We start from the raw sequence: 20,912 nt of genomic DNA on the forward strand, positions 1-20,912 counted from the left end.
TCCAATTGCCTATATTCTCCATGTAGTTCGACAACCTTGACTTTACATATTCAGTTCCTGTTTCAGTACAGATGTCATCTACAAAGATTCAATAATGTACTTCTAATTCTTGCAACACTGCTCCCAATGATAAGTACTGTATATACTTGAATATAGGACGAGATTATTGGGCTAAAAAAATGGGGATCTCGTCCTATATTCGGGTCATCAACCCAAACCCCTCTCAGATGATAAAGCATGCCAGGACAGGAGGGATGCTTCTTGTCTCCCGTCCGACTAACTTTTTGTTTTTTTTAACCACTCCCCCACGTTTACCTTTTGCACTGTTTTTAATCCCTGGTGGTTCAGCGGGGCAGAAGCGATCTACGCGCCCTGCCCCGTGCTGAGCCTCTCTGTCTCCGGTTCTCATTTCGAGCCCAGTAGCGCATCCGACAAGGCCGAGCTTTTCGTGCATCCTGCTTGGCCCTGCGCTGCTCTCTGAATGGCTGCCGCAAGTTCAGGCTCAGCATGTTGCAGGGCACGGAAAGATTGCTCCTGCTCCGTATACCGCTGGACCACCAGGGATTAAAAACGGCGCAAAAGGAAAGCGCAGGGGAAGGGGGGTTAAAAAAAAAGTTAGTCAGCCAGGACAGGAGACAGGAGGCATCCCTCCCGTCCCGGCCTACCATTAGACCACCAGAAGGGGTATAGGGTAGTAAGGTGAGACAGGGTGAAAAGCCTGGCATAGAGTGAGAGATGCTGGGTGCAAATCCTGGTAGGGCAGAGAAGGAAGTGGGCTGGGTGGAGAGCTTGGTAGGGAGTAAGGGGATGGCTGGATAACAAAGCCTGGTAGGTCAGGGAGGGAAGAGGGCTGGGTGCAGAGCTTGGCAGAGAGTGTGGGGGCTAGGTGCAAAGCCTGGAAGGGAGTGAGGGGGCTGGGTGGAAAGCCTGGCAAGGAAGGGAAGAGGGCTGAGTGCATGGGCTGGCAGGGGAGGGCTTAAGGGAGTGGACACTGGGTGCAGATCCTGGCAGGGCATGGCACTTGAATATTAAGCACCCATTTTATATTTGAGTCAACCATTCCTTGTCATCAACAGCAGATGAATCCAGAGACTAGTGGGATTACGTCCACCAACCAGCAGGGGGAGATAGAGCGTACTGAATTGACCTCGAGTATATCTTGGATGCACATCCTCCTGACCAATCAGTATACTCTACCTCCAGCAGGTTGAGGATGGGTTTCTTACAGCTCCTAGATTCTGCAGTGGATTTCAGACAGGCTTGGCTGCAGCTACCAGCACCAGTTTCCTAGATCTGAAAAATGGCTGCAGTCGTTCTGGATCCTGGTTTCGGCTCCTGAGGACGGAAGGCTATTTGCTCCTGTTGCTGTGGCTTCAGTAGAGCCTAGGGGTGTTGGCCATACTGAGCCAACTTTAGGGGCAACACCTGGGCACACCCAGGTCCCTTCCCTACCATCCCAGCTGGTGGAGAGAAGAAGAAGAAGCTGATGTGGTCGGAGGGTCCTTTCCCATTAGAAGAAAAGCCCAACCACGGGTGCTGGCACAGTTCCCTGTGTGCTGCAGCACCAACACCTCTCCTTTTGCCTTCTGGTAGTGCAGGAGCACTTGAGAACTTGGCTTTAGGCCTTAGTAAAGAGACCTGTTTCTGTGGCTTAGGCCTCAGTAAAGAGACCTGTTCTGTGGCTTAGGCCTCAGTAAAGAGACCTGTTCCTGTGGCTTAGGCCTCAGTAAAGAGACATGTTCCTGTGGCTTAAGCCTCAGTAAAGAGACATGTTCCTGTGGCTTAAGCCTCAGTAGAGAGAAATGTTCCAGTGGCTTAGGCCTCAGTAGAGAGAAATGTTCCTGTGGCTTAGGCCTCAGTAGAGAGAGATGTTCCTGTGCATGTTCCTGGGGCTTTAGGCCTCAGTTGAGAACTGTTCCTGGGGCTATAGGCCTCAGTTGAGAATTATTCCTGTGCATGTTCCTGGGGCTTTAGACCTCAGTTGTGAACTGTTCCTGCGCATGTTCTTGGGGCTTTAGGCCTCAGTTGAGAAATTCTCCTGCGCGTGTTCCTGGGGCTTTAGGCCTCAGTTGAGAAATGTTCCTGCGCATGTTCTTGGGGCTTTAGGCCTCAGTTGAGAAATGCTCCTGCATGTGTTCCTGGGGCTTTAGGCCTCAGTTGAGAAAAGCTTCTGTGTATGTTCCTGGGGCTTTAGGCCTCAGTTGAAAAATGTTCCTGCGCATGTTCCTGGGGCTTTAGGCCTCAGTTGAGAACTGTTCCTGGGGCTTTAGGCCTCAGTTGAGAACTGTTCCTGTGCTTGTTCCCGGGGCTTTAGGCCTCAGTTGTGAACTGTGCCTGCGCATGTTCCCGGGGCTTTTGGCCTCAGTTGAGAAATGTTGCTGCGCATGTTCCCGGGGCTTTAGGCCTCAGTTGAAAAATGTTCCTGCGCATGTTCTTGGGGCTTTAGGCCTCAGTTGAGAAATTCTCCTGCGCGTGTTCCTGGGGCTTTAGGCCTCAGTTGAGAAATGTTCCTGCGCATGTTCCTGAGGCTTTAGACCTCAGTTGAGAAAAGCTTCTGTGTATGTTCCTGGGGCTTTAGGCCTCAGTTGAGAAATGTTCCTGCGCATGTTCCTGGGGCTTTAGGCCTCAGTTGAGTTTTAGTCCTGGGGCTTTAGACTCAGATGTGAAATCTTCCTGTGGCCTCAGATGTGGAAATTTTGGTGCTTTAGGCCTCAGTTTAAAAAAAAAAAAAGATTCTGGTGGTTTAAGCCTAGGATGGGACATGGCCCTGTGGCATAGGTCGCACTTGAAGGGCGATCGCTGGGGCTCAGGCCTCAGTTGTGAAATGTTCCTGGTGCTTTAGGCCTCAGTTGAGAACTGTTCCTTGGACTTTAGTCCTCAGTTGTGAACTATTCCTGTGCTTGTTCCTGGGGCTTTAGTCCTCAGTTCTGAACTGTTCCTGTGCTTGTTCCTGGGGCTTTAAGCCTCAGTTGTGAACTGTTCCTGTGCTTGTTCCTGGGGCTTTAGGCCTCAGTTGTGAACTGTTCCTGCGCATGTTCCCGGGGCTTTAGGCCTCAGTTGAGAACTGTTCCTGGGGCTTTAGGCCTCAGTTGAGAACTGTTCCTGGATCTTTAGGCCTCAGTTGAGAAATGTTCCTGCGCATGTTCCTGGGGCTTTAGGCCTCAGTTGAGAACTGTTCCTGGGGCTTTAGGCCTCAGTTGAGAACTGTTCCTGGGGCTTTAGGCCTCAGTTGAGAACTGTTCCTGTGCTTGTTCCCGGGGCTTTAGGCCTCAGTTGTGAACTGTGCCTGCGCATGTTCCCGGGGCTTTTGGCCTCAGTTGAGAAATGTTGCTGCGCATGTTCCCGGGGCTTTAGGCCTCAGTTGAGAAATGTTCCTGCGCATGTTCTTGGGGCTTTAGGCCTCAGTTGAGAAATGTTCCTGTGCATGTTCCTGAGGCTTTAGGCTTTAGTTGAGAAATGCTTCTGGTTATATTCCTGGGGCTTTAGGCCTCAGTTGAGTTTTAGTCCTGGGGCTTTAGATTCAGATGTGAAATCTTCCTGTCGCCTCAGATGTGGAAATTTCAGTGGGTTAGGCCTCAGTTAAAAAAAAAAAAAAAAAAAATTCCATGGCCCTGTGGCGTAGGCCGCAGTTGAAGGCCGATCCATGGGGCTCAGGTTTCAGTTGAGCTGCGGGATATGAGCTGTATGGTGCCTACCTTGGGGGGGGGAGGGGGGTTATCACCTGACCTCCCAGGTCCCCTTTTCCCCTCTTCCCCTGAATAACTTGGATACTTCAGTTCCATAAGGGTGTGAAGTTACAGGGGTCACTGCTCTCTTCAGGGAGGCACCGGTATGGGGAGTATTTTTCTTCCTTTCCTGCGTAGGGAAGCAGAAGCTGCTTCAGTTGTAGTAGTAGATGCCCACGGGCTTGCAGCCAGGTCAGGTAGCGGGCGGTAGGAGACCCTAAGGGTGGGCACTCAAGGCCCTTCCCTCCAGCCGCAGATCGGGGGTCACTGCAGTTGAAACTGATGTCGCCGCCGCTGTCAGTATTTCTACTCTTGGAGTAGGGACGCCGCTTCCGGCAGTACTGCCTTTGCTACCACTAACCGGCCGACCCTAGTTGCTGCCACATGGGCGGTGGGATGGTCTTGGCTGGGGAGCCATTTCACTTGCGGCCTGGTATACTGTGCTTGGTCCCAGCCGGATGGCAGTTAAGCTATGGCCAGGCTGATTGTGGGATATCTCTCGCTATTGCTCTGAGTTATTCTTTTCATTCCTTCTGGGTTCATTCATGTGGAGGAATGGACTGGCGGTTGAATAAGCTACCTCAGTGTCTGAGGCTGTTACTGTTTCTCCTTGGGACGCTGGTTCTGGCGCTTATCACTTCTTGGCCCAGGTACAGAGTAGTGTCTGGCTACAGGGGAATGCCTTGCGTCTCCTCTGGCATTATTCATGACTGGGATCAACAATGTGGCCTCCTGTGTCCTAGGGACTTGGTACTTGAGAGGGCTTCAGAAACATAGAAACATAGTCACAAGTCCAGGCTGGCTGCCCTAGAACCTTCCGAGGGAAGTAGGTCTGGTTTACGACGAGGCTCATGGGGTTTGCTATCAGCCAAGGACTGTTGCCAGACATGTTGGTTGCATTCCACAGGAGGTTATTTGAAGCCTGTTGATTGCATTAGCAGGCTGCTTTGCACTCATACTATTTGTGGAGGGACACTGTAGCTGGGGTTATCCGCAGCTTGGTGCTCTTAGGCAATGATTGCTCCTGCCCACATGGGCTAGAGGGGTTACCCTCTGTATGTTCATAGGATACGTACTGTCTGGGTGTTGTATTTCCTTAGACATGTGCTGCAGGACAGGTTTTCAGTTCACTTGTTAATTTCCCTCCCTACATTTGGACTGCTTTTGTACATCCCACTAGTCTCTGGATTCATCTGCTGTTGATGACAGGGAAGGTAAAATTATGTCCTTACTTGATGATTTTCTTTCCTTTAGTTACTGCAGATGAATTCAGAGCCCTGCCCTGGTGCGGGGTTTATCACTCTCAGGAGCGGTTTGGGCTTGCCTTTAGACTGAAGTTGCAGTCTCGATTTTGATGTATCAATGATTCGGGTAGCGCATGTGACGGAAGAAGTTCTATAGGGATTCTATGTCTCATATGTTTAATGCAGTTGATGTCTTTTATGTGATTTACTTTTATATGATTTATTTCAACTGCTTTGAGAAGACCTATACTGATTGGCCATGAGGATGTGCATCCAAGATATACCCGAGGTCAATTCAGTGCGCTCTTGTCTCCCCCTGCTAGTTGGTGGACGTAATCCCACTAGTCTCTGGATTCATCTGCTGTGACTAAAGGAAATAAAATTATCAGGTAAGAATATAATTTTACCTTTTTCCTCCTTTTGGGGGGGGGGAAAATGGGGGTCTCGACTTATATTCAGATCGACTTATATACGAGTATATATGGTATACATTAAATAGCAAGACAGATAATGTGAAACCTTGAAGCACGCCTCTTTTTGCAGACATCACTGAAGAGGTTTTTTCACCACATTTTACCACAAATTTACGGTCTGTCAGTAGTGAATCAAACTACGTAATCACCAGTATAGTAAATGTTACTTGACAGAATTATGACTGTGTCTTTCCTTGAACTATTAGTGAAAAAGTATGAGCTAAAATTCTCCCCAAAATGTATGGTCAATCTAAATTGTACCTGCTCTACAAATTTATATAGATGAATTTGGTATTAAATAGCAGTGGGTTGGTTTTTTTTGTGTTTGTTAGCTTGTTGTTATTTTGTATCACCTTGTTTTTCAGCTATAGTCATTAAGTTATAAATTAGCACATGTTCATTGATTTCAGAATTCAAGCCTCTCACAAAACTGTTTGTCTCTTCAGCCACCTACACAGAATATGCCTATGGGTCCAGCAGGGATGAATGCAAGTGGCCCTCCCCCACCTTCCCGTTCTCACAACATGTCTTCAGATGGTATGGTAGGTGGGGGCCCTCCTGCAGCACACATGCAGAACCAGCTGAACGGCCAGATGCCTGGTAAGAGTTGTTTTTTTTTTCTTTCCTATTTTTTTTCCATCTCAAAGAAATTAACACCAAGGTTGCTTAGCAACCGAAACAGCATGGGGGTTTGGGGATACTGGGTTGTTGATGACAAAACTGCTTTGAATGCCCTGGAGTCCAGGCTTTCTTAGTCTGTTAGCTACAGAGCTACGTGACCTGTATTCATTGTTTATCAGACTGCCCTAGAGCTTTGATAGAGCTGACACGCAGCATTCCTGTGATGAACAGAAGTAGCTAAATTTAGTCTGTGAAACTACACTATTCAGCTGGCTTTTAAAAATGGTTTTGGAAAGGTATTGGTCCATGACTTCATACAACATCTCTTAATTGTTAGGGACTCAATTCATCCACAGTTCTTTGACCTCCAGTGTTAAGTCAGCATATATTTACTCTTCCATTAAAATCTAACCCTGCCCTTTTACAAAACCACGCAAGAGGTTTGTAACGCTGCCTGGCATGCTGAATGCTCTTCGCTGCTCCAATGGTCATAGAGTTTCTATGAGCTGATGGTTTCAACGTATCCTTGATGATGACACCTAAATCTTTTTTCTTTGCAGTGACTCCTAATGTCGAACTCTGTATCAAATATCTATAATTCAGGTTCCTCTTTCTCACATGCATCACTTTGCACTTGTTCACATTGTCATCTGCCATTTTGATTCCCAGTCTCCCATTGAAATTTTTCACAGTTCTCTTGTAATTTAACAACTTTGAACAACTTTGTGTCATCAGTAAATTTAATTATCTCACTAGTTATTCCCATCTCTAGATCATTGATAAATATGTTATAAAGCAGTAGTCCCAGCACTGACCCCTGGAGAACCCCACTATTTACCCTTCTCCATTGAGAATATTGACCATTTAAACCTACTGTTTTCTGCCTTTCAACCAGTTCTTAATCCATAATAGGACATTACCTCCTATCCCATGACTCTCTAATTTCCTCAGAAGTCTTTCATGAGGTACTTTGTCAAATGCCTTTTGAAAATTCAAATGCACAAAAGCAACCACCTGAGGCAAGATTTCCCTTGACTAAACCCATTTTGGCTTTATCCTATTAATCCATATGTCATGTCTGTCTGTCCAAGTTAGATTGTAAGCTCTTCCGAGCAGGGACTGTCTGTAAATGTCAAAACGTACATTGCTGTGTAAACTTTTCAGTGCTATATACTGATAAGTAGTAGTATAATAGTCTCTACCATTTTGCCCGGCACCAATGTCAAATTCACGGGTCTATAATTTCCCGGATCACCTCTGGAACCCTTTTTAAAAATCAGTATTATATTGACCACCCTCTAGTCTTCCAGTACTATGCTGGATTTTAGAGAAAAATTGCTAATAATAGCTCTGCTAATTCATTTATCAATTCTATCAACACTTTGGGGTGTATACCATCTGGTCCAAACGATTTGCTACTGTTCAGTTTGTTAAATTGACTCTCAGATTTATCAGAATTGAATACCATTTCTGGCACCAGTAATGGTGCCCCCCACATCTTCCTCAGTGAAGACCAAGGCAAATAATTCATTTAATCTCTCCGCTATGGCCTTGTCTTCCCTGAGAGCTCCTTTTATCCCTTGGTCATCTAGTGGTCCAACCGATTCTCTTCCTGGTTTCTTTTAATACACCTACAAACATTTTTACAATACAGCGTCTTATATACCACAGTTTTCTGCATGGAATCTATGTGGTTTACAATAAGATACTGAACAGGTTCTTAAGTTACACTGTATGCAGTAGCATTCCTTTAGGAAGGAGGATTGAAGGGTAAGAAAGTGACTATAGTGAAAATAGTTATGTCTTTAATTTCTTCTGGAATTCTAGATGGTTGATGGGTTGTCTTAGGTTTATTAGCAGTTTGTTCCAAATGACAGGTCCTTGGTTTTCAAAGGTAATTTCAAATATCTTCTTGTTGAAGAGATGGGAAGGATAGTTTGTAGTGTTTGTGTAGTGTGAAAGTTGAAGAAGGAATGTGGGGCTTTAATGCCAGAAGTTAGTCCCTCTGAATTCTCATCGTAGATTGCTTTGTGAACCATGCAGGCTATTTTTAACTGGATCCTTTTTGTCATCGGCAGCCAATGTAGTTACTCAAATAGTGGACTTGCCATCTCATATCGGTTCCTTTTTAGAATTAGTCTTGCAGCTTTGTTTTGTAGTAGTTGAAGTCCCTATATTCTTTCTGGGAAACAGTCTCCTGTTTCTGTCAAGGCACACTCTACCAGTAATGTGGCTTCTTTATGAGCCGAAGCTAGAGCTGTCTCCCATGAGGAGATCTGCAGGGCGGCAATATGGTCCTCTATAAACGTTTGCCAAATTTTACAAAGTGGATGTGGAGGTGAGACAGGACTCTGCCTTTGGATCTTCAGTATTATGGGCTGGCATAGCAAGTGCAACCTAGCTTTTTGGGGACTGCTTTTGTATGTCCCGCTTTTCTAGAATGTCTCATCTATTGCTGGCCCGGAACTTCCTCTCCGATATTAGAATTGCCATTGAGGGGAAGGCTTGTGGACCAGCTGTTTGTGCAGTTGATTCACGCGCCTGGCCTGTCCCTGTTGCTGCGTTAGCGGTGGGGGGAGGGGAATGGAGTGTGTCAGGTGAGGGTGGGGCAGGGAAACTGGGAAAAATTGGTGGTGGTGGCTTCAGGGGAGGGGGCAGGCAGAGAGAGAGGAAGAAAAAGTTTAAAGTTGGAGCAGGGAATGGAATGTGATGGGTGGTAAGGGGCAGGCAGGAAGAAAAAGTTTGAGGGAATGGAGTGTATTGGGTGGCAGGGAGCAGGCAGGGAGAGAAGAAGAAAAAGTTGGAGTAAATGGAGTGTGTTGGGTGGCAGGGGGCAGGCAGGAAGAGAGGAAGAAAAAGTTGGACTCCATGGAGGGACAGAAAGAGATGTTAGTTGGGGAATGGAATGAGGTCTGGAGGAGAGGAAGCATGCAGGAGGAAGAAAGAAAGAAATATTGAATGCACAGTCAGAAGGAAGTGCACCAGAGTCTCATGAAATCACCAGATAACAAATAAGAACATAAGAAAAGCCTTCACCGGATCAGACCGAGGTCCATCCAGTCCGGTGATCCGCACACGCGGCAGCCCCTTTAGGTACTGCCGAATGGAGACCCAGATATACCGTAGCCCTCAATATGATTTGCAAGAAGGTGTGCATCCAACTTGCGCTTTAATCCCAGAACAGTAATCTCTGTCACAACATCCTCTGGGAGAGCATTCCAAATTCCCACCACGCGCTGTGTGAAAAAATACTTCCTGATATCCGTCCTGAACCTGCTGCCACTCAGTTTCAGTCTGTGACCTCTTGTCCGTGTCACATCCGAAAAAGTTAGTAATGCTGCTTCTTGGTCTATAAGAACATAAGAAAAGCCTGTAGGAAAAATTATTTTATGTTCAATTTAGTGATCAAAATGTGTCAGTTTTGAGAATTTATATCTGCTGTCTTATGTTTTAAACTATATTTGTTTATTTTTCTATAGTTGTTACTGAGGTGACATTGCATATTTTAAAGTCATCTGTCTTGACCTCTTTGAAAACCTCCCGAATATAAATAATTAACATTTTCTGTGTGTACAGCATACTTTGTGTTTTTTTTTTATTTTGTGGTTACCATTATGTATGAATAAGATTATATTGTGTGTATATGAAAAATGGATGGAAGAAATTGCATTACAATTAGTATTATTATTAATGGGGTGGAGTCTGGGGCGGAGTTTAGGCGGAGCTTGGGTGGGGGTACTCGGTTGGTATTTGTTAGGCTTAGGGGGTACTTGGCTTGAAAAGGTTAAGAAACACTGCTCTAGAAGATCATGGGGGGTAAAAGGAGCACTCAGGGAGGACAAGGCCATACCAGAGAGGCCATACATGAATTCTTTGCTTTGGAACTATCCTTGCCAGAAATTGGTGTTCAATGGTCATGATTTTAGAACGCCCCCCCCCCCCCCCAACACAAAAAAAAAAAAATCTCAATTAGCCTGGATAATAAAATAGGTGAGATCAATAAACTAAAGAACAGCAAATCATCTGGGTGAACAAAACTAATGGCAGCTTTTGAAAAGGGGCTCCAGGATGATCCGAGAAACTAGATCAGTGAGCCTGACATTGGTGCAAGATAAAGTGACAGATTAAAGTTTTGTAAAGAAAAAAATTTCTGAACATGTAGAGGATGTGGTTTATCGGAATAAAGTTGACATGGATTTCTGAGGGAGTAAATAAACATATAAATAAAGGTGAGCCAGTCGATGATAGTGTATCTGGATTTTCAGAAATCAATTGACAAAATACATCACAAGACATCTGAAGAAATTGAAAAGCCATGGAATATGATGTCTCAACTGAAATTCCATAATGGATAGCTGTAAGCAATGTATGTATGCATATATATTGTATATATGTTCATTTGTATTCATTTTTTGCCTTGTCTTCAAAGGACCTAATCACTTGCCTATACAGGGCCCAGGGCCTAATCAACTCAACATATCGAACAGTTCAATGAACATGCCTTCAAATAGCCATGGATCTATGGGAGGTTATAATCATTCAGTGCCATCATCACAAAACATGCCAGTACAGAATCAAATAAGCATAAATCAAGGACAGGCCATAGCCAACTATGGTCCCCGACCAAACATCAGCATGCAGCCAAACCAAGGTAAAACATGGGTTTATCCTTTCACAGGTATGTCCTGTATACTTGTAAGCTTATTAGCAGATTGATTAGTTTTTTTCCATAATTTACTTTAGTTCACTAGGATATGTGGTGCATTTATAATTTGAGGGTAAGTACATAGTAGCACCATATACTGTTTGTTGTGCACTATTGTACAATTACAATGTTCCATATCTGTTTCTATACCATGCCGAAATGTTTCTCTTCAGGCTTAAATATGTATATACAGTGGTACCTTGGATTACGAGCATAATCCGTTCCAGGAGCATGCTCGTAATCCAAAATGCTCGTTTATCAAAGCGAGTTTCCCAATATGAAATAATGGAAACTCGCTTTAATGCGTTTCCCCCCCCCCCGAGAACTGGCATTGCTCCCCTCGAAGGCCCCCCCGACCCCCGCGATCAGGCACCCCCCCTGCGATCCAGCACCCCCCTGCCTCGAACCGGCACCCCCCCGCCACGATCCGACCCCCCCCCGCCACGATTGGGCACCCCTCCACCACAATCCGATCCCCCCCCCCCCCCCGACACGATTGGGCACCCCCCCGCCGCTTCTTACCCTCATCTAGGCACTCTTGAAAATCGGCTTCCTCCTCTGCTGGGCCTTGAGCATGCTCAGATGCTCAAGGCCCTGCAGAGGAGAAGGCCGATTATCAAGAGTGCCCAGATGAGGGTAAGAAACATAGAAACATAGAAATAGATGGCAGATAAGGGCCACGGCCCATCTAGTCTGCCCACCCTAATGACCCTCCCCTACCTTTGCCTAGTGAATAGAGCCCACGTGTCGATCCCATTTGGCCTTAAAATCAGGCACGCTGCTGGCTTCAATCACCTGCAGTGGAAGACTATTCCAACGATCAACCAAAGCCGTAATAGTTCGAGGTGGTTTACAATAAAGAAAGGCTGGACAATCAGCGAATAGTTACAAACAGTGAATACAAATACAGATACGCGAATAGTTACTGTCAGTGAATACAGATACAACAAAGATTCAGCGAATACAGTTTACAACAGAGAAGGGCAGGTCAATCAGCGAGATGTTACAGTCAGCGAATACAGATATAATATGCGTGTGTGGGGGAACGGGCGAAATAGGGACAAAAGTGAGTGGGCAGGGCAAAGGTTAGGGAAAGAGAACTTGGGGAGCAGGGGAGGGAGGGAAGGCTAGGTTGTAGTTCGGTTGAATAGGCTTGTTAATAATTTTCTGAAGTTTAGGTAGGATGAAGAGTGCGAGATAATTCTGCTCAGCCAGTCATTTATATGACCTGCTTGGAAGGCAAGTGTTCTGTTTAGGTGACTTTTGTATCGGCAGGCCTTTAGAGTTGGGTGGCTGAAGAGGTGGGCTCTGTGGGTGGATCTGGAAGGGCAGTTTAAGGAGAAATGGGGAACCAGGTATAATGGGACCAAACCAAGAATGGATTTTAAACAGATACAGGCAAACTTGAATTGGATTCTTGCTTCCATGGGTAGCCAGTGGAGTTTTTGGTAGTAGGGGGATATGTGTTCCCATTTTTTCAGCCCAAAGATCAGTCAGATTGCCGAGTGTTGGATGATGCGGAGTCTTTGAATGGTTTTTTTGAAGGACCCCAGGTAGATAATGTTGCAGTAGTCGAGTAAGCTTAGGATGTATGACTGTACCAGTAGTCGAAAAGAGCTTGCATCGAAGTACTTTCTGATGGTTCTCAGTTTCCATAAGGCAGAGAAGCCTTTTCTGACCAGTAAGTCGGTGTGAGATTTAAGGGTGAGGTTGTGGTCAAGTGTCACTCCCAGAATTTTTATGGAATCTGTGATAGGAAAGACATGACCATTTAAGGAGATTGTAGAATCTTTGATTTTGTCGTTTGGACTTGCCAGGAAGAATTTGTTTTTTTCAGAGTTGAGTTTTAATTTGAAATTGGTCATCCACAGATCAATTTGTTTTAGGGTGGATGCCAGGTGGTTTGTTGTCTCTGGAGATATGGAGGATAGGGGAAAAACTAAGGTGATGTCGTCAGCGTAGATGTAGAACTTGATTTTCAAGCTTTATAATAGGTTCCCAAGTGCGGCCATGTAGATGTTGAAAAGTGCGGGAGACAGGGGGGAGCCTTGTGGGACTCCACATGCGTTTACCCAGCTGAAGGAAAGTGTATTGGCATTGTAAACTTGTTATGATCGTTTACATAGGAAACCCCGGAACCATTTTAAGACATTGCCCCAGATGCCGATTGACTCCAAGCAGTCTAAAAGGATAGTATGATCAACTAAGTCAAAGGCACTACTTAAATCAAGCTGAAGGACTAGTGCACTTGTGCCCTGGCTAAACAGGTGATGGAGGGTGCTGTGTCCAGGGCGGAACCCAGACTGGTTATCGTTTAGAATGTTGAATTTGTCCAGATAGGTCACTAAGTCTTGGTTGACCAGCCCTTCCATTAACTTTGCAAAGAAGGGGATGTCAGTGATGGGTCTGTAATTTGATGTCAGGTTGATGGGTTCTTTGGGATTTTTTACAATCGGAGAGATTAGGATCTGGCCTTGGTCCTCAGGAAACGTGCCAGAGAGTAAAAGGGAAGAGATCCAGGTGTGTAGTTTGGCTTTGAAGGTGACCGGGGCCACTTTCATTACGTTGGGTGGGCAACAGTCCAGTGTGCAGTAAGATTTAGCGTATTTTGAGTAGAGCTTACAGAATTGTTGCCAGTTAGGGATTGCAAAGGTGTTCCAGAACAGATCAGCCCTGGGTTCGTCGAGGTGTTGGGCGACTGGGTAGTTTAAATGGTTGGTTGTGGTGACTGCTAGGGAGGAATTCAGATTGGAGATTTTGCTGTAAAAGAAGTCGGCCAGGGCATTGGCTGATGGTAGGATCTGGGTGTCATAAAGATCGTTGACTATTTTGAAGAGGTTTTTGATGTTGGGGTTAGGAGAGCAGATTTTTAGCACGTAGAAGTTGGTGCGTTTGGTAGTTATGAGTTTTTTGTATTCTTTTAGTTTTGTTCTCCAGTTGGTTTTCTCTTTACTGTCACCAGATTTCAGCCAAAGTCTTTCAAGTTTCCGTAATTCCCGTTTCACTGATCCTAATTTGTTTCTTAATTTCCTTGTTTTAATGGGGGCCATTTTGTTTAGGATCTGAGTGCTTGTGCTGGTCCAGGCTTCGGCCATGAATGAGTTGGGGTCCGGGTTGGAGGAGATGTCATAGTGGGACCAGAATTCCACTGAGTTAATGAGGCCTCTGGTGGTTATCATTTTCTTGGACCTTTTTGCCAGTTTGGAGTTGGATGGATGGTGTTTTTCTTGCCAGTTGAGTTGGAAGTTGCATAGTCGGTGACCATAGGGAGTCAGTCCAGGTAGCTAGCTCCCAGAGAATCTTGGGATGGAGTTGTTCTTTAGAGGAGAATGTTGCTAAGTCTAGATGGTGGCCCTTGTGATGGGTTATTTCAGGGGTCGGTATGAAGAAGTCCAGAGAGGTGATGAGGGATAGTAGGTCTTTGGTGTCATTTTGTTCGGTCTGTTCAAGGTGAATGTTCAGGTCACCGATCAGTAGGTTGTAGGGACTTGTAATAGAATTAGTGAGGAGAAATTTGGAGAAGTTGTCTTTAGCTGTAGGCCATTTCTTGGTAGGGATGTAAAAAAGAGTGATGATTAGGCTATCTTCTAGTCGGTCAGACTGGAGTTTACAGGAAAGAATTTCGAGATCTGGTGAGGAGTTTGAGGCTAAGATGGTGGACTCAAATGCATCTCTTGTGAGGATGGCTAGGCCCCCCCTCCCCCTCTTCCCTTGGATCTGGGTAGAGAGGTAATTTTAAACCCAGGTGGTAGACATTCACGGATTATGATGTCATTGTCGGAGATCAACCAAGTTTCTGTTAAGAGGACAAAGTCGGGGTTAGTCTCCTCTAGCCAATCTTTAACTAGCTGGGCTTTGTTCCTGATAGATCGGATGTTTAAATAGAAACCTAGGATCTTTTGGTAGTAAGGAGCGTCAACAGGGGCTGAGTATGCAATTTTCTTCAGTGATCGGCGTATGTTTCTGTGAGGTTTCTTTGGTTTGCGAGAGGGGGGGGACAATTGGGATATGGAAAGGGCCCCAATCAGAGCAGTCAAGAATGAGGCGTTGAGCAGGCCTATTGGGTTCTGGGAAGGTAGGTTGAGGTCTAATGAGGATTGGGATAGGAGAGGAGAGTAATGCCTTGGTTAACCAGCTTTTGTAGCAGGCCCAGTAAAACATGAGAAATAGAGTTAGGTAGTAGTGTAAGGAAGCCATCATGCAATGAGAGATGGTACAAGGTTTAAGATATCTTGGACTAGAAAGAAAAGTAGAGTAAACATGCAGAGTACTTATCCGTTTGGCTGGTGGGTTGTTGTCCGCTGGTTTTGGAATGATCCTGGGGTGGGTGAAGGAATAGGTGGAGTGAGCACTAATTTCCGAAGAGGGAGACGCAGGAACTGGTGGATGACTGTGGATGGTGCTGAGTTGTTGGATTTTGAGATTTGGTGTCCTTGTGGTGTTCTATGAGGAGATGGCGACTGCTCATGCAGAGTAGCTGTGCTGTTAGTGGCGGTTGGACGGGTCAGTCGCTTTTGACGCTGGGACTTTTTCAGCAGGTTCCCCTGCTGGATCGGGGGAGGGGGCGGAGCAGTGCTCCCACGCTCGTTGGTCGGCCCCGAAGATGTTCTCTGCCCGCTGGTTTCGGTGTGGGGGACAGCTGGAGAAAAGCTGCTGGTGCTGGTGTTTTTTTGCAGGATCCTCTGCTGGATCGGGGGAGGGGGCGGAGCAGTGCTCCCATGCTCGTTGGTTGGCCCTGATGTTCTCTGCCTGCTGGTTTCGGTGCGGGGAACGGCTGGAGAAAAGCTGCTGGTGCTGGTGCTTTTTTTAAGATCTCAGGCTCAAATGCTAATAGAAAATGCTGCTATTGACTACGTTCTAAGGCACTGAAAGTTGCAGCCCTTCAGTTCTCTAAACAGCTGACAGCTAACGTAATGTAGCTTTTCTGTGTTCTCAGCATTTCTTGGTTTCTGTTGAAAATGTATTAATTTGTTAAATTCGATTTATTTCCCATATTCTCTGAGTAGCCCAGAACGGGTTACATGGCAACATACATAGACACATAACAATTTAACAACAGGGAACAGAAGACTAAGGCAATAGGGTACTGTGAGGTATGTATAGTTCAACTGTTCTGGATTAGCAGACGCATGAAGCCTGAAGCATGCACAGGGAGAGAGTAGGTTGAACATCTATTAAGAAAACCAGTGATTTGGGAGTAACAATCTGAATGCTAGCTTGTCTTGAGGAATCAGGTGAAGAGGTAGGTATTTATTGCTTTCCTAAAGCTCAAAAGTCCATTTAGGGATTTGATGTTAGGAGGCAGCTGATTCCAGTATTTCGGATTCCGGCACTTTCTAGTTGGAGGCTTCGAATGTAGCATGAAATGATTTTATAATTCTGTTTGGAGTTAAAATATGTAGCAGGATGTATTTGGTTTTGTTGGAGGTAAATTATGTAAGTTTGCTAGAATTATTGCCTGACCCAAGACAGGATATGATTTAAATTATGGATTTATAGTAAAGTGAACTTCTATTTTAAGTTAAAGTATATTAATTTGATGGATTTAAAAGTGAATTTCTGATTTGGTTTCTGAGCAAGCCCTGCCTCCAGCCATCTTATCCAGGTGTGTTAATGTACCTATTACAAAAGAAAGGACTGAGCCATCTGCCTTCAGAAAAGTGTTAAATGTACCCATTCAATGGAGTACAAAAAGGAAGACCGACCTTCAGAAAGTGTTAAGTACACCTATTCAGAAAAGAAAAAGGACAGCCAGGGTGGATACCAGAGCTAAACAACTCTACTATTAGTGGAACATCATCTCTGGACTACTCTAATTGGCAAGAACAATAGAAGCTCATCACACTATTTTAAGCCACTCAAAGAAGATTCAATCAGATTATCTCATCTGCCTATCCTCCATTTTAAACCACTCAGACATAGATTCATACCACATCCAGCAAGGACAGTAACAATAGCATTTTAAGCCATTGTAATTCAATCATGGCACCACCTAGGAACAGAGAAAAAGGCTGGACTGCCATGCATCATGGGTCCAAAGAATTTAATTATGACGTTCACCTAGGATTCTATTTTTAGAACAGGTCTCAGCCCTATAAATATGAAGTGGAATCGTTTCTAACAGATGCTCTCTCTCCCTCTGGAACCAGCCTGACTCAAGCTGCAACAACTCTTCTTTTCCATGGATCACCATGATGCAACATCACTCTCGGGCCTACCATGTGGCCTTATCTCCATTTTAAGGACTATTCACATCATGAGTAACTTTTTGAATCCAGATAAATTGATCCTCCTGCTTTAGCAACATTTGTCTTGTGTAATACTATTATCTTTGCTTAAAAATTCTATCTATAACCGCTCTACCTGCTTGATTTTAATTTTAAAATTACTCTTGCTCTAAAAAGAAAATAAATTTTCAGTTTGCTTATAAATGTTCTGAGTCTTAGTTCTTGAATAAATACTCACATATATTATACATTATTACAGAGCTAAGTTTTAATCAAGCGAGCTAACTTTCCCCAAATTAATAGTTCTTTATAATATACATTTCTCTAAGCCAGAGAGGGATGTATATTATTGGTGGAGTTCCCTCCATTTGATAATAATTTTTTAACACAACTAGGGAGTATTTGAAGACTCGTTTTCTTCTGGGAGCGGAGTCTATCTGTTTGGGATGTAAGGCGGGAGGTTGGCTGATATATAGCCAGGCGCCATCTGGTGTAAGGACTTGAATGCAAGTACTAAGCCTATGAAGATGCAAAGTTTGGCTACGGGTAGCCAGTGGGCCGGCACTAGTGCTTTGGATACTGAATTGTGGGCGCAAAGGTTCTTCAGTAGTCTGCTGCATTTTGTACATGTTGGAGACACTTAATATTTTTTGCCGTTAGTCCGTTGAATAATGCGTTGTAATAATCCATGCTGGAGAGGACAAAGGTATAGAGAAGTTTCTTATTTTCTTTAATAGTTGTAGATAGTAGAATGAAGATGAGACCACTTGCGAGATGTAGTCAAGAAGTTAGAGTCGAGAAGTACACCTAGGCTGCGGACTTGGTCTTTGGCAGTTATAGTAGATGATTCCCAGAGGAGAGAGGGGCGGTTGTAGGTGCACTGTTCTTTATGGCTCCAAAGGAGTTAAGTTTTTGTGGTGTTTAGTTGGAGCTTGTTTGCGGCCATCCAGATTTTGATTTCCGAGAAAGAGTTTTATAATTTTGCAATCTGGGAGTCACGGTTGTCTCCTGTCAGTAGGTATAGTTGGATGATGTCGGCAAAGGAGTGAATCTTGATTTGGTGTTTGTGGGCTATATACAGGACAGGTGTGATATAGAGATTAAACAGCAGAGGTGATAGTAGTGCTCCTTGTGGTACCCCGTACGTGATCAGCTTTGGCTTTGATAGGGTAGTTTCGAGTAGTACGCATTGGGATCTGTCGTTTAGGAAGGATGTAAACCAGGCTAGCGCCGTATCTCGGACTCCAAGCTCAGCGAGTTGGGTGAGGAGGATCATTACATCAATGACCCACTCTCTGGATGAAGAAGAACTTCCTTACGTTCGTACGGAATCTATCCCCTTTCAACTTTATAGAGTACCCTCTCGTTCTCCCTCTCCAGGGTAGTGAGAACGAGAGGGCACTCTCTAAAGTTGAAAGGGAATAGATTCCGTACGAACGTAAGGAAGTTCTTCTTCACCCAGAAAGTGGTGGAAAACTGGAACGCTCTTCCGGAGGCTGTCATAGGGGAAAATACCCTCCAGGGATTCAAGACAAAGTTAGACAAGTTCCTGCTGAACAAGAACGTGCGCTGGTAGGGCTAGTCTCAGGGCACTGGTCTTTGAGCAGACTGCTGGGCATGATGGACCACTGGTCTGATCCAGCAGTGGCAATTCTTATGTTCTTAATGCTGCACTGAGGTCTAGTAACACCAGAAGGACATTGTTTCCTTTGTCCATAAGTTTCCAGCAGTCATCGATGATATCAAGGAGGACAGTTTCAGTGCTATGAAATTTCTGGAAACCTGATTGGAAACAGGATAGAGTTTTTTTTGTTGTCAATAAAGGAGTGTAGCTGTCAATAAAGGAGTGTAGTTTTTTTGTTGTCAATAAAGGAGTGTAGTTGGTTGAGTACTGTTTTTTCCAGGATCTTTGAAATGAAAGGTAGGTTGGAGACAGGTCTAAAGTTGATGGGTGTGTCTTGGTAAAGTGTGGGTTTCTTTAAGAGTGGTCTAATGATTGCTGATTTCCAGCTTGTAGGCAGAGTCTGAGTGTAGTGAGGCATTGATAAGAAGGAGGACTGAGCATGTAAAGCGTCTTTCACTTCAACTAGGAGGCGTGATGGGCAGATATCTAGGATGGAGTTGGATGACTGAAGGGAGTCAATAATCTTAGTAAGGTCATTGAGTGAGACATTGTTGAAGTGGGTTAGTTTTTCAGTTGTGGGTATGGGGGTTCCGTTTGAGCAGAAGGGTACTGGTGTCGGTTGTGTGGCATTGTCCAGGTGGGAACGTATATTGTCTGTTTTTTCAGCAAAGTAGTCTGAAAGTGATTTGCTGTTGAGGCTGGTGTTCAGATATTGATTGTCTCCTTATGGTGCTGAGAATATCTTTTTGAATAATGTGAAGAGGTTCTTTGATCACTTGGCAAGATTAGTAGTTGTTGGGAGTAGTAGGCCTTTTTTGCATTGAGTATGGCTAGTTTGTATTTTTCATGCAGTTTTCTCCAGTTGGATTTGTCGCTATTCAACCTTGATTTGTATCATTCCCTCTCTGCTTTCCTTAGTTCTCTTTTCTTAGTTCTTAGGTTGAACCAAGGGGAGGAGAGATTGCGGGGGAAGCAATTAATTTCTTTGATTGAGGCTAGGCCCTCATAGAGGATTTTTACTTGGTGTGCCAGGTTGTGGTTGCTTCATCGACGGATTTCTGATTTGAGTTCAGTGTTCTTTCTAGGTTAGAAAGGCCCGAGGAGAGATTCTTTAAGTTGATTGAGTTGTTGTAATAGACGTTCTTTTATTGGGGTTGTTTCTTTGGTAGCAATTGTTTTGTTGTATATGAGTGATTAAATGTGATAATATGGTGGTCACAGCAGGTACTGGTTCGATGGAGCAGTTGGTGATTGTTGTGTTAGTAGATGAGTCATATCAAGTCTATTGTAAGATCTCTTTTGTGTCCTACTGAAAAGATGAGGCATTCAAGTGTGTTTAGTGTGATAACATCTATTAATCTTGGGTTGAGGTTGAATTTGATGATGGTACCTCCACCTCCACCTTTGATGTTGGTGCGTGAGCATGCTAGGGCTTGGTAGCCAGAGGGGCAGAGCATGCCTAGGGTAGCTCCATCGTTGTCTTTAAGCCAAGTTAAGCCCTTTAACAGGAAGATGTCTGTGAGGAGGTCACTAGAATGGCATCTTTGTTGTTTACGAATCTTGCATTTGCAAGAGCAATTCTGAGGCTTTTTTTGTGCAGATGATATGGGGGTGGTAGGGACAGGCTTAAGATAGGGTCTGTGTACTAGGGGTTTGTTGTGGGAGAGGTGGCTTAGCTCTTCATATCTGCCCTGGCCCGTGATGACTGGGATGGGGGAATGCATGTTGGTAAGGAGAGATGTTGTCCAGAAGAGTGGGGTTTTCAACATTGTTGTTAAGCAGTAATGGGAAAATATATTTCTGTTGTAACAGTCTTAGAGCTATGCTCTCTATACTGTTATGATATGTGATAGTGTGACTAGTTGACTTGAGTCCTTTAGTGGAGTGTTTCCATGCCTACTTCAAAGTTAATGTTAACAGTACTATCTTAAGACCCTATATGTCTGTAGGTTCTATAATGGATTTCCTGGATACAAGGACCACTAAACTGGATACTTGAAGCATTGGGAAAGGCCCATCTGCTCAGTGACCCTTTAACAGTGTTATTGAGGGCAGGAAGATTGCAGAGGAGGGTGGTGGTGGGGCTTTCTGCTGAACTGCATCCACCTGTTTTGGTGTGGGGGGATAAGCTGACTGCTATTCCTTCTCTCACTCCTTGCTGGTTGATGCTTTGGTGGCTAGACTTGGGTTATAGAGTGTTTGAAGGATTTGGTTGGGTAACAGGTGGAGGGTGATTGGTGGTTGGGAGGTCCTAAGCTGGGTTCACAGTGTGGAAACTATCTCAAAGGGTCTC

The 20,912-nt window shown here is 44.8% G+C and overlaps 1 protein-coding gene across 3 annotated transcripts in view; it reads left to right on the forward strand.

Moving 5' to 3' along the window:
- The window catches only part of SS18 (SS18 subunit of BAF chromatin remodeling complex), a 145,534-nt gene that overhangs the window by 62,426 nt on the left and 62,196 nt on the right, over positions 1-20,912 (forward strand). For all 3 annotated transcript variants that reach the window (XM_033933823.1, XM_033933822.1, XM_033933824.1), the window contains exons 4-5: positions 5,889-6,042; positions 10,493-10,714. In XM_033933823.1, the coding sequence (XP_033789714.1) occupies positions 5,889-6,042; positions 10,493-10,714 (376 nt within the window). The remainder of the gene's footprint in view (positions 1-5,888; positions 6,043-10,492; positions 10,715-20,912) is intronic.

The sequence above is a fragment of the Geotrypetes seraphini genome, chromosome 2 (assembly GCF_902459505.1).
Source record: "Geotrypetes seraphini chromosome 2, aGeoSer1.1, whole genome shotgun sequence".
Lineage (NCBI taxonomy): Eukaryota > Metazoa > Chordata > Amphibia > Gymnophiona > Dermophiidae > Geotrypetes > Geotrypetes seraphini.